Source organism: Lonchura striata, chromosome 4, assembly GCF_046129695.1.
Source record: "Lonchura striata isolate bLonStr1 chromosome 4, bLonStr1.mat, whole genome shotgun sequence".
NCBI classification, from domain to species: Eukaryota; Metazoa; Chordata; class Aves; order Passeriformes; family Estrildidae; genus Lonchura; species Lonchura striata.
Window position 1 is genome coordinate 39,795,857 of NC_134606.1, and position 13,915 is coordinate 39,809,771.

General features: G+C 35.0%; 1 protein-coding gene across 4 annotated transcripts in view; it reads left to right on the forward strand.

Moving 5' to 3' along the window:
• The window catches only part of FSTL5 (follistatin like 5), a 365,217-nt gene that overhangs the window by 318,815 nt on the left and 32,487 nt on the right, over window positions 1–13,915 (forward strand). For 3 of the 4 annotated variants that reach the window (XM_077782912.1, XM_077782913.1, XM_021536555.3), the window contains 3 exons: window positions 1,252–1,278; window positions 5,491–5,609; window positions 12,028–12,177. In XM_077782912.1, coding sequence (XP_077639038.1) covers window positions 1,252–1,278; window positions 5,491–5,609; window positions 12,028–12,177 — 296 coding nt within the window. The remainder of the gene's footprint in view (window positions 1–1,251; window positions 1,279–5,490; window positions 5,610–12,027; window positions 12,178–13,915) is intronic. The other variant, XM_021536556.3, reaches the window with a different exon arrangement.

Consider the following 13,915-nt stretch of genomic DNA (forward strand, 5'->3'; position numbering starts at 1 on the left):
GTCCTTAGAAATCTTTTGGACATTCTCAAAGACAAAACCATGAAGTTCAGGCTAGATGCACCAACAGGAGTGTGAATCCAAAACTGGCTGCATTACCAGATCCAAAGGCCTGCATCATATTCCAGGGTTGTTTTTTCCCTCTCCTCTCTGTTGAAGTACAAATGATGTGGGAAAATCTTAGTATCCAGACCTTTTCTGAAGTGATAGTTCCTATTTTGACTCTCAAGCTTCAGCTCTCAGCAGATGAGGAACTTCTGTATGCAAGCATAATTTTTAACATGTCTTTCATTACTTTTTCTGAACTTTTTTTTAAGCACACTAATGTTTTTAGTTTTTCTAGCACTGTGTTTCAATGAATCTCCTAATTTCATTATATGTGTGTGTGTGACAGATGTGTTTTCTGTGTTGTATTCCTTTCCTTTGGGATTTCTTAAATTTCTTAAGTTCATTACTTTGCTATATGTGTTTGTTTTCAGTGATGGTGTTTAAAAAATTTTATTCTGTTGCATGCCAAGTTCTAACTACTTTAAATTTGTGAGACTACATTTGCTTTATTTTTTTTCCCCCTCCACAGATAGAAAGAGCAATATTAGGATAATATAATTTCATTGGTCTCAAAGGTCTAAAATCCAATTGTAAACAAGATGGCCAAATAAAATTTATGTTTTCAGAGAAAAAAAATCAATGTAAAAATTTAGTTTGTTGCCATGCCATCTTATACTGTCATTCTCAGTCTTCCAAAGAGAACGGTGAACATTATACAGCATGAGAATTTTGGTAGCATGGTTGAGTTACAGCTAGACAGAAAAAATATCTTGTGGATATTTTAATTTTGCATATCTCACTCATACCTATGTTCTGAAATCAGTTTCTTCAAAGTCTGGAGTTTAAAGGAAATAATTTGCATCACCTGTTATTAATATGTATAATTTATGTGCATGAAAACTGCACATGCTTTTTGTAATGGATTATAAAGCACACTGTTGGTAATGGCTAATGGAGTTAGCTTGGAGGGGTTTAGTGGGAGTGTTGGGGTTTACCCTTTTCCAAATAACTACTATAGCTAATCGCAATTTGGTCACATGTCACAGAGAACTATTTTTAATTTACTGTTTCCAGTGGTTTACCTGTAGGAGTATGTTAGTGAATCAGAGGTTAAAGCATTATAATTATTTCAGATTTGATGTATAATTTCTTGTTTTGCCTTGTTCATATGTATTTTCTGTTCTTTCTTTCTCTTACATGCTGCAGTTGCAAATATATTGTGGCGAGAGCAAGGTACTAATGGAGATTACTCTTGTTCACATTTTCTGTGTTTTGATGAACTGTTTATCTGTTGCTTCTTTTGTGTGCGTGTGTGTGTATTTTTGTACAAAATTTTCTTTTGTACTCTACAGTTACAGTAACTACCTACCCCCTTGTAACACAGAGGAATTTGACTTTAAAAAAATTAAAGTGGAAATTAATCCTATAAATGCTTATACTTTTGTAAGCTGCTTTTCCTTTTTAGGAGAGAGAAGGAAATAAGCTGTTCATGACTTTCAGACAGTTGTTTAAAGATACACAAGAAGCTCAGATTTAAAATGTAGGCCTTTAACTTTTGATTGTTGTCATAGTAAAACGTCTAACCAGTCAGCCTATATACTGTTGAGATTGATTTTCTTGTATGACTCTCTCTTATTTGACAAAATTATAACCTTAATCAGTTTAAGATTGATATACCGGTTGTTGCTTAATTAAATTAAGCATTGTATTCTTATGCTCAGGAAAGGTTTGTAAATAAATGTTGGGGCAGGGAATGGATGTTTGTGATAAACTGAAGGATAAACATAAATAAAGACACAATCAGGTGTTACTAACATAAAAATCATGGAGATATTTTTTACAAGCAAAAGATAGGTATTAATTTTCATATATATAACCTGATCTCAAAAATTATCCTCATATTGCAGAAAATGCCATAATCTAAGAGCTGTCATGAGTCCCCATTATGTTGCTCTAAGTAGCCTGTTCTTCATCTAAAGTTGTAATTTAGGAATTAAAATATTTCAGTAGTAAGAAATTATTTAAATTATTTCCATTGCAAGATTGATAATACAAGATAACAAATCAGACTTTGTTGTGAATTCCTGCTAGAAATAGTATTTCTGTAGACTTAAAAAAAAATTGTTTTTAATTAATTTAAAGATTTAAAAATCTGACATTTCATTTGCCTGTATGTATGTAACCTTTGGCATTCCCAGTGTATTTATAATTATGAACTAATTTTATTTTTTTATTCCTGTTTAGTCAGTTGTTCAGCTGGTACAAACAATCATTTCTGTGACTGTAGTCGAGCTCAGCTGTGATACTCCTGCTCTATTGGCCTTGCAGAGTACAAATGATGTGTTTAGAGTTTCATACAATTACACTGTTAATGATTAAACTAATGAGCAACAAGTTTGTACCAAATTCTTAAAAGTATAATGTTCTCATCTCTTGTTGGGAAAGTATTGAGTATGGTTTATCTCAAAACTGAAAACATTATTAGAATCCCATTGATTTTTTAGTTTATTGTCTTTTCAAGTCAATTTGTTGCTTTCAGTCATTAGAATACACCTAGGAGAATTTTACTTTTGTGACAAAAAATACCAATTAAAAATAATAGCTTACCAGAGTGCTTATGGTAAAGACATTCAAATTTCTCTGTGACTAATATGAAACTAAACAAAAAAGCAATGTATAGTAGCAGATTTTGTGTCTCCAAGAGCAGATATTCTCAATCTCTCTGCATAGAAATGCAGGCCAATCGTTGTGTTTCCAATAAATACTGTTACTAATGACAATGCTGGAAATAGTTACCAAGAGAGCAGTACCCTAAAGATGCCAATAAGCATCACCACCAAATTCTCTGGACCATCCATACTCTGCTATTTTCTGTTATGAAAGTATTAACATATAGGAAGGGAAGGATGGATGATCAGTAGGACAATCAAGATTGTGAAATCATACATAGGCCTCCATGCTTAGAGGTATTTCTGTATCATGTTCACAAATCTTTATCACAATCACTTGCATCAGAAAATCTGAAAGGGTTTTGAAGGTACATGTGTATTACAGTAATAATGTAATATATAAATAAATATATATCTGTTCATATGTATGCCAAAGAACCCCAACCACCACCATTAAATAAAATTGGTGTTAGCTAGTTTTAAGTATCAATTTAGTCTAAATGAAGCAAATCTATTTATATATTGCTTTTGGCACTGCTTTAAAAATGTGCAGGATTGTATTTAGTGGGAGGAGGGTTGCAAAATTAAGACTTCAAAGGAATAGCTCCTGTAGTTCTGAAAAAGTGGCTTGCCAAGGTGATTAGATATTTATGCAGATTAGATACTTGTACAGGTATCTGTAGTCATTCATTCAAATGAAGAGTTTTGGGTTATAATAACTTGGAACAGGGAATTAACTAATTGGATTCAGAGGTATAGTTTGTTATATGAACTGACTTTCTTAACTTGGTATTGAAATCGAAGAAGGACGTTTCTTACTGTATGCCCTTCACTGTTTTTGTAGAACAGTTTGGTGAACATTATTATCCATACTTTTGAAATAAAGCCTTAAAACTTTGGGCTGTTTATTAGTCATAAATAATATCTGTACATTGGAAATCTTACTTTGGAGTATTGGCACCTGAGGTGGAGTTTTTTGGAGGCTGATTATCAAATGCCTGGGTCACCTGGGGCTATCATCTGAGCTATTTCTTCACATTCCGATATTGCTTATCCTGCTAATAACTATAGTACAGCAAATGATAGGATGGAGAAGGGGAAACCCTGTTTTGTCCCCAGCCGTGTTCACATATTCGTCCCCAAGGCACAATATACCAGTTGCACAGCTATAGATCTTTCCACTGTGTTCACTGGTGCAGGCAGCCTAACATCAGTCAGGCTTATCTGCAAATTTCAGCTGTTCTTACATGATACAATGTCAGACATTCTCTAAAGAGAGACCTGAACATGCTGTCTTATATAGATTGTGTGGTTTATCTGCATACAAGGCATACAAAAGTGCCCACTGGCCAGAGTGGGCATATTGCCCTGAGTACATCCTGTGCTCTGAATAGGCATGACAGAAGAGTTTTCCATGAACCTAAGCCTGCTTCTGTGTTGCACCTAATGCAGCATAGACAAGTTTCTCTCACACTTTTTGCTAGCCTATTAATAGATAGATTCAATATAAAGTGAGGAAAAGCCTGCTTGGAGACTGCCTCTCTTTCTGGGAAAATTTGGCCAGAAATGGGAAATGATTCCTCAAGATTTCTCAAAGATAATTTAATGTGTTTGTTCTGGGCATAGCCTGAAAACCTTCTATGTAAGACAGCCTTTAAAGAACTGTGTTAGCTATATGATTCCTAACAGGGACTGGAAACTTTTATGTACGTGTGTACGAAAATACATATATATATACACACACAAACATTCATTCCTCCTGCCACCACTTGATTTTCTCATTACTTTATTTTGTATTGAGACCTGTTCTCTCTCTATTAACATTGATTTTCCCTCAGAATTTAGCATAAGCAGAATTTTACTTCAAATTTCTTTTTCATGGGTTTGACTCCTCTGTGTTCCTATACCAAATATTGTTATGTCAAGTGAAAGCTTAGGTCCTGTGCCCAGGATGGATGCACAATTTTACCATTGTAGCCAACAGTTTAGTTGTCAGAATGGTTATAGTTATGATTTTATAAGTACTATGATTTTCTTCAAAGAATTTTATGAATATGAGCTGGTCATCCATTATGGCATCCCCATAGCAAATGAACCACTGTTGACTTAGTTGTCCTTTTCTGTGGTCATGACAATGATCAGAGATATTGTGAGACTTCATGCTACAGATCTAGTCCCCACCTTTTCCACAAAACTTAGCATCATGTATTTCAGCAACACTGAGGAAGAAGGATTGAATAATCTGTAAACACCTGTGGCCCTTCAACATTGGAATCAATATCTTCCCAACTCTGTCTTTTTAATAAAATAAAGTAGAGAATATTTCCTTTTCTGACAGAAGTATCAAGTTTATAACAAAGACTCAAGTCTTCTCTTTAATGTTAAGAAATAATATTAAGTCCTCCATCCCTAAGCAAAAATAAAAAAAAGCATACATAGAGAATTTATATTAATTTGACTTCAGTGCAGATGGTTTCACAAGATCACTTTTATTTGCCGCAGCTGTCAAACTGTGTATTTCTAGATCTGTATTCATAAACACACTGACTTGCCAATGGAAAAAAAAAAAAAAAGCAACTATGTAAAATTGTTAATAATGTAAGAGTTTTATTTCAGTTTTACAACAAAAGATCCCATAGGTTTAGCCGTATTACCATTATACATGTTAACAAACTGATCTCATACCGAACTGTGATTAGGTTTTTAGTTCAAGACAAGGATTTTCTTTTTTGTCATTATTTAATTTTATACATTTCAATGTGTTTTTGTCCCTAAGGTCTAGGAATTGGGAACATGTTTTATGTTTTTTATGAAGATGGCATCAAAGTAATACAACCAGTGGAATGTGAATTTCAGAGGCATATTAAGCCTAGTGAAAAACTCCTCGGTTTTCAGGCAAGTTGTTTTTAAAAATCTATTTGTAGTGTTTTCTCAATTATAATTTTCTTTACATAAGAATTTATTATTACTAGTTCTGTGTTTTCTGCTTGATAAATTCAGCCATGTCTTTTGAATTAATAAATAGCTTATAATGGTGATCTCAAAATTTCTTGTATTTTCCTCTATTAAATTCAAGCTTTCAGTCCCTCTTTTCTGTTGAATATTCCCTGAATAATTTTGCAAGCCTTTTCTTTGGCTATCTTTCTCCTTTCCCAGTTCTTTAACAACTCTCTATTTCTGGATTTGTTGTTGGATTTTTTTGGTCCCCACCAGCTTCCCACCTCCAACCCACCAGTTTTAAGTTCATCTTAATGACTCAGGGATTGGTTCTCTCTATATTAAATATAGGATCTTTTGGGTAGCAGGGAAGTGTTGATGGTTTCTTTTTCTCCACTGGATGTTTGTCTATATTCAACTCATGAGGCAAATCCCTGTCCTGGTAAACGCTCTCACAGCTTCCACTGAAGTTAGTAGAGATGATTGATGCTTTGGTTCCAACTTAAAATTCATATAAGTAGTTTCAATAACTTTACTGTTAACAATATCTGTAGCTGACTTTTTTCCCAAATTCTTAGAATTTATGATGTATTTTCCCTGAGTAGGATGTATTAAAACACTAGTGTATTCTCCACTTCCATTTATTCTTGTGATGTTTTTCCTTTACTGCTAATCAAATTTCTAGCTGACATGATGCATGTTCCCACAGGAACACTTGGTACTAGTCACTACATTAAGACTTACTCTATATGATACATCAGCTCTCAAAAATAGTAACTTTTTCTCATTTGGATTTGAATGAGTGACCTTGAAATACATGCTAAGCATTGAGCTGTACAGTTTTTTTTTTTCTCTAATGACTCAATGACAGAGCTAGAGCTGTCTCAATGGAGTTTGCCTCTTCTGTTATCATTATCGATGTCAAAGGCTGCTGTACTCAGCAACAAGATCTATTTTAGTGTGAATAATTATGCTTTGAACAGCTAATCATACCTTGATTTGTGCTGCTTAAGTGAAATTAGGTTGACACAGTCAAAAATAAGCCAGAAAGCTTTTTTTATGGCTGTTTAATTGAAAAGCTAATTATTTAAAAAGTCTGTTGAAATTGTGTTGATCTAAAGTGCAGCCTAGATTTTAAGACTATTTTTATTGAAATGTGTCAATAATCAGGATGAATAGGTAAACTTTGTTTCCTTTTGGAACCTTTCAAACCTGGAGTGGAATAATAAATATATCTTCTTGGAGGAGGAAATAAAAGGGAAAAAAAGAAAAGCCCAGGAAAATAGGCTACTTGATAACTTTAATTCTAAAGTTGTTCTAAGAAACTTTTTTCAAAAAATATTATTCTTCTCCTTTGAAGAATATCATATGTTTCTCAAGCCTCTTTGGAAAGTCTGTTTCCTCTGAAAAATAATAATAAAATAACCCAGTTCTGTCCCAGGATCAGATTCTTATCAAGTTCACCATGTGATTTCTTAGTGGTAACAGCTCATGTCATAAATTGCTGGTTAGTAATTATCTTTGGCTCTGTCATATACTTTCATGAATCAGAGCTGTTGGTAAGTATACCAAGCATGTTTTGGTGTAGCTTTACATGGCATTTCGCATCAGGGCACATCCATGACTCAACTATTAACATATGAATTAATAAAGGAAACATGTGCTTGCTTAGACCTCTCCCATTTCTCATTTCTTTACACTTCTCTGCATTAGCTATTCAAGTGATAAGGAAAATACCAGGAGAGTTGTTTATTGCCAAACAGTTGCTAACGCATAGGAACATTTCTAAATTCAGCAGTGCAGTTTAGCTAATAACTGGATAGAAAATCCAGTTTATAAAACGTCTGGATATTACACATGACACTCCAGTGTTCCTCCACAGGTTTCCTGTTTGTCTGTCAACAAACTTGAACTGAGCTGCTGTAAGAGAATGAGCTCAGGTGTTTCTACAAAACATTGCACTGTATTGTGAACAACACTGCAGTACTTATACATATACATATTTAGGTATGCTAATTTTGCTAAAGGTAAATATATTTTCTCATTTGCTATATACTTGAGAACCCTTATCTAAATATTTAATTACCTCTTGTGCAACTGAGTGTCAATACAGCAAAACACTTTGGTGTATATCTAGCATGGGAATCAATTAGACTTACTGTGTTTAGAGTGAAGCAAAAGATTTAGTGTGTTACTGGATCATCATAGGTCACAGAAATTGTTAACACCTCCTTCCTCTCCTTCCCAGAATATCCTAATTTACTTGAATCTCCTTAATGTCAAGTGCAAGTAGAAATTTATTAGTCTGATAGTGAAAATTCTAGATGCATAGAGACAGAAATAAACTGATTTCTATTTTCTGATATAGGTTGTTGCTTAGTTAGACCAGCTTTGACAGCTGTTGGTTTAATCTGTTGTCAAATAGATTATTAACCATAGTTCGAGTAGAGTCTTTCACCTCTTTAAACACCTCATCATTGTGAAGTGCTTGGGACGTTTTTCTCACTAATATTCAACCTCTGTTTATCCTCTGCAAATTAATATTAGCCAAATACTTAAATTCTAATTCTTATGCAAAAGTGTTTTTATTTTCCTTTCACAATGAATCCCAATTAGAATAATTATTTCCAGAGACTGGGAAAAAAGCAATTGAAACAGATGCCTTTTGGAGACTAATGAAAAAAATCCTTTTGGCTTTAACATAAAACTGATTTTCTGTTTATTACAAGTAGCACATAATGGCCAAATTTCAGTGAAATATGCCATCTTACATTTGGGTATATGCTGGAGGTCAGAGCAAAATATTTCATTTCAAAATAATTAATGTGACTACATAGCAGGCCAAAATTTCCACAGGAAATTAGATTGAAGCATACTTTGTAGTCCACAGAAACTGCCTTGGTATATACTCTTACAGCACAGAAAGTGTAGTGAATGCTAACCTTTGTAAAAAAAAGTTTTTAAGAAAAATCCAGTCTGATTTTTAGTAAAGAATGTCAAGAAAACCATGATTTAATGTAGAAGAGGTAATACAAAAATGCATGTCTTAAGACATGCACTGTTGCAACCTATTGGTATCATCTTACTCTTAGGCAGCCATAACATAGCTGAACATTTCATTACAGTGCCTAAAGAGTTTGACTCACATCCTGTTAAAACACTGAGGATCCTTGCAGTAAGTGTAAGCTAATAAACACAGAATTTGCACATATAAATCTGCAAGTACATATTTCCTCTTGAGATTTTCTTGCCCCAGACTATCTTGAAATACTTCCTCTAAGGATTTATTTTCCTCCATCTGCTGACTTGTTACAGAATAAGTCACTTTTTGATTAAAAAGTCTGGGAGGAATACAACAATGAAGTAAATTAATGTTTTATCAGATATTAACTTTTTCTTTTTTTACAGAGAGAATAAATTAGGAAAAAGTAAATTGCTCACATTTTAATTAGAAGAAGAAAATGGTGGGTTTATGCTTACATTTTAAGGAGAAATAATTTTAACCAATACCCAACCACTGGGGAAATTAATATGGAGCCTCAGAATAACTGCCTGTCAAAGAAGTCCACACTGTCTAATGAGATAAATGTTATATTTTCAAAAGCAATATTTCAGTTCTTTTGAAGTAGTTTCAAATGAATTTAGATTTGAATAACTAGAGAAACAACCACATAAACCAGTTTATACTGGAAAAAACACTCTGGTTTGGATATGAGAAGTTTAGTGCATAATTTTCACTGTTACATTTTAAAAAACCCAGTCTTTTCAGGCAAGTAAGAACTGGAATTGGATTATAGACATTTATGACAACTTGGAAAATATTTTAAGATATTTAAAGTACATTTTCATATGTAGATATATGTGTGGTTGTATATATGTGTATGTATATATATATATATAAAAGACTATATTTGTTCTGATCTTATACTGAAAAAATCTTTAAAAATACACTTCTGAGTATTTTAGACTCAGATTCAGGAAAATGTATATGGCAGTAGCTCATCTCTGGATACACCTGTAAATGCTTAATTTAGAGAATTTTGCTATTGTGTTATACATCCCACAAGGGGAGGTGGTATCTGAGAAATCATTTACACTAATCTATATGATGCAATGTGAAAGAAACAGAGATTCCTTCAGCAGAAGTCAGGATTATTTTTGAATAATATATTGAATATGTCCTTGTAGAATTCAGTCCCAGAAACTCATGTAAATTACTGTGAGTCCCTGAGAGACTAATGAAAATAATGTCTCTGTAGATTTTTTACAAGCATTTGGGGATTCATTATTTGAAGGTGCTCACTCTGAGGAATAAAGAGGATGATACAGAACAATCTAGATGTATTTATCTGTTTAGATAAAACATGGAACTAAGACAAGGTATATTTAGAATAAATATAAAAAATAATGAGATCAATGAAACAATCTTCCACTTGAAGTAACAATTACCCAAAAGGCAAATGACAATAGATCACTGATGTGATGCTTGCACATCATATTAGAGACATAGTTGCATATGTTGACTTTATGCAACAATGAAAAGCATTTAGCTACTTTTAAGAATGAAAGTCCTATTTCTCCCATGCCTGTCATTCCTTAAAAAAACAGATTTTTAATTTCTCCCTTTGATCTTCATGGCTTTTTATCAGCACAAACTAAATCTTACTTCTTACTTATTTCCAAGTTCTCCTGAAGTTACTGATGATGTGCTATCACACAGCACCTGAGTTTAGTAACCTTTCCTTATCATATAATTCCTGAAAGACCTTCCCTTTGTTGAGGTTTAAGAGCCATGTAAAAGCAAGCAGTGGCTTTCAATCTTCTGCAAAGAAACTCTCTTTTTTAAAGCTGGAAATTGATTTATTTCTTCTTTTGACATATAAAGATTGAGTGTATTTTTGAAAATGTAGAGGCACAGCAGGCAAAGAATGTTGATGATACAGAAAAGGAAGTGTTGAAATGCATCATCCTCTTGAAGAGTATTGCTTGGTGCCAGAGATGGTCTTCTGCCACATAATGTTTCCTGTGCCTTTCAAAAGGCATTTGATGCTTAGAAACAGAATTCTTGTTTAAGAGCTCATCATATCTTGCTGCTCATTCTACATTGAGTCATTATCTGCTGACATATCATAATTATTTTCACAGCGGCCAGTTATGATGTATCAGGCAGAGCAGTCTAAATTAGGAATAAGCAGCAGATAAGTGGCAAAAAGAAATACTTATGATTTGGTAAAATTGTCCCTTGTGATGCAAAGAATTTAAAATAAGAGACAAAAGAGTAAAAGGTCAAGGAAACAAAAACACTTGACACATCCTGTACTTTTCTAAATTGAGTGTTTTTCAGGTCCATATTTTTCAATAATTACAATATCCATTATAGGAAAGAAATCATGCTATTTCATAAATGGAATTTTACATAGAGTAATATATTTGACCAAGTAACTTTTAATTTTGATAAAACCAAGCTTTTTCTGGGAGAAAGTATTCACAAATAGGTAGTTAAATACATGATGATTTGCCTTATCTTTCTACAAATTAGAAATAGTGAGCATGTAAAGTACAGTAGCTATTTTGACTGAGAGTGTAGAGTTATATGTATTATGAAATGTCAGTTCACTAAAGTCAATGGATTTTTACTTTTTTCAAATTCATCCTTTTGCAGGAGTGGAAGGGCAGAGAGGGAAGGAATGGTAGGGAGAAGACATTTGGTATTTATTGGGCTAAACACTAGTAAGATAGACCATGAAAATGTCTCATTGGCAGAGATTGCCAAACTTCTTGATCTTTAAAGCAACCTTTAAAACGGCTGATCTCTCTGACTGCTGCTTTGCCCCTATGCCATGTGACAATTTGCACCACACCACCTCCCCTTTCTCTTCATGTGTGCTTTATCATCTCCCCAGTTACATACCCAGTTACTGCTGTGCCCTCAGCTGCAGGGTAAGCCACGCCTGCACTGCCTCCCTTTGCAGGGCGCTGGGATGCTGCTCAGGTGGGAGCTGCCAGCTCCTGCAGTAACAAGGCACCGTGTGTCTGGTTTGGTTCTCTGATTTTAAGGTCTTTTGCCCCTTGCTCACTTTATTTCTACATGTATGGTTTTTTCAAATTAATTTCTTTCTTGGGTCAACAATACTTCTTGAATTTCTAGAAAACACCCCAGAATTTCGTGAATGAATTATTTTAAGTTGTGGTGCTTACAGATGCAGTTTGGCTAATATGATTTTATGTCCTAATGTCAACTGTCCTTTTTCCTTCCCTACATTTTCTGAGGTTTTATTTTACAGTTAAAAAATAAGAAAATGGGTATAATATATCTTTCTATTATGTTCTTGACTGTTTTGATTCTTACACTTTTCCTGTTTCTATTGAATTATAGGATGAAGTTTGTCCCAAAGCAGATAGTGAACCTGTTCAGCGTTGTGTTTGGGCAACTGCTGTTAATGTAAAGGACAAGTTCATATATGTGACTCAGCCCACACTTGACAGAGTTCTCATTGTTGATGTACAGTCTCAGAAAGTTGTACAGGTATTTATTTCTCTTTTTTTAAGTTACTGTTAATTTACACAAAAGAATTTAATACTTTTTTTCATATTTCAGAAACAGAAATACTGTTATCTTGAGTTTAAACACCTATTTACAAAATTTAGCAGCAATTTTTGTTTAGCAACTGTTCTTCTCAATAGACAACTGTAAGGAAGATAACATTAAATATAATTTATATAATTTATATAAATATTATTCCAGTAGTTCTGTAGGAAGTTTCTGACTGGAAGTACCTTTCACTCTAAAATTATTATTGGCTAAAATCGAGTCCTATCGCAAGGATGTGTTTATCAGTTTTTACAGAAAGGTCAGGTTTGGCTACACAAGGTGAAAGACTGTTGCTCTGTACACTTTTATACAGAGAAATTAAGGAAATAGTAAAAATAAACACCACCCTTAGCCAAGACTGGAGACTTTGAATTCAAGCTTCTTCTCTGCTCCGCTTTCTTGGTGGCTGGGATGCTGGAGACACTCTGCTTAGTGAAAATAATTCATTGAGTAAAAGGGAGAAATCAGTGCTATGCTACAGCAATTAATACAGTCATAGAGTTTGAGCAAAACCAAGTGTGGTATGTTGACCCTGACTGGAGGCCAGATACCACCAAAGCCACTCTACCACTCCTCTCCCCAACTTGACGGACCAAGAAAAGGTTCATGGGTTGAGATAAGCAAAGGGAAAGATCACTCACCAGTTACCATCACTGGCAAAACAGACTTGACTTTGATAAATAAATTCAGCTCGTTTCCTTTTCCCTACCAAAATCTAAGTAGGAGAATGGATAGTGTAACAAATCATAAACCTCGGTCCACCAGCACTCCCTCCTTCCTGGGTTTCTTTTTATTCCTGAATCTCTGCCTTCTCCCCCACCCGCAGTGAAGGAGATGAGGAATGGGAGGTGAGTTTGACAATTTGCCACATATAATTTCTGCTGCTACTTCTTCCCCAGAGAGATGTCTTTTCCCTGCACCCTCCTGGGGCCATTCCCATGGGGGACAGTCTTCCATTAACTTCTCTAGTCGGAGTCTTTCCCATGGGCTTCAGTCCTTCACAAACTCCTCCAATGTGGGTCTCTTTCCATGGGATACAGTCCTTCAGGAACAGATTGCTCCAGGCTGGGTCCCCTATGAGGTCAGGAGTCCTGCCAATAAACCTGTTCATTGTGGGTGCCTCTTCACAGTTTCACAGGTCCTGCCAGGAGCCTGCTCCAGTATAGGCTTCCCATGGATTCATAGCCTCCTTCAGGCATTCACCTGCTGCAGTGTGGGGTCCTCCAGGGGCTGAAGGTGGATCTCTGCTCCACCCCAGCCCTCCATGTGCTGCAGGGGCACAGTTGCTTCAGTGTGGTCTTCACCACAGGATGCAAGGGAATTTCTGCTGGCTCACCTCAAGTGTCTCCTGCCCTTCCTTCTTCACTGACTGCAGAGCTGTTCTTCTGACATATTCCCACTCCTCTTTCATCTAGTTGCAAGCACAATAGCACTTTTGTGCATCTCAGCTATGTTATCCCAGAGGTCCTACCCCACCACTGATTGACTGGGTATTGGCCAGCAGCAGGTCTGTGCTGGCACCAGCCGGCATAGCCTCTGTCAGACATGGGGGAAGTGTCTGGCATCTTCTGACAGAAGCCATCCATATAGCTCCCCCCTGCTAACAAAAGCTTGTCAAACAAACCCACTGCACACTTAAACCCAACCACACTTCACACTTAAATAGAGCTTT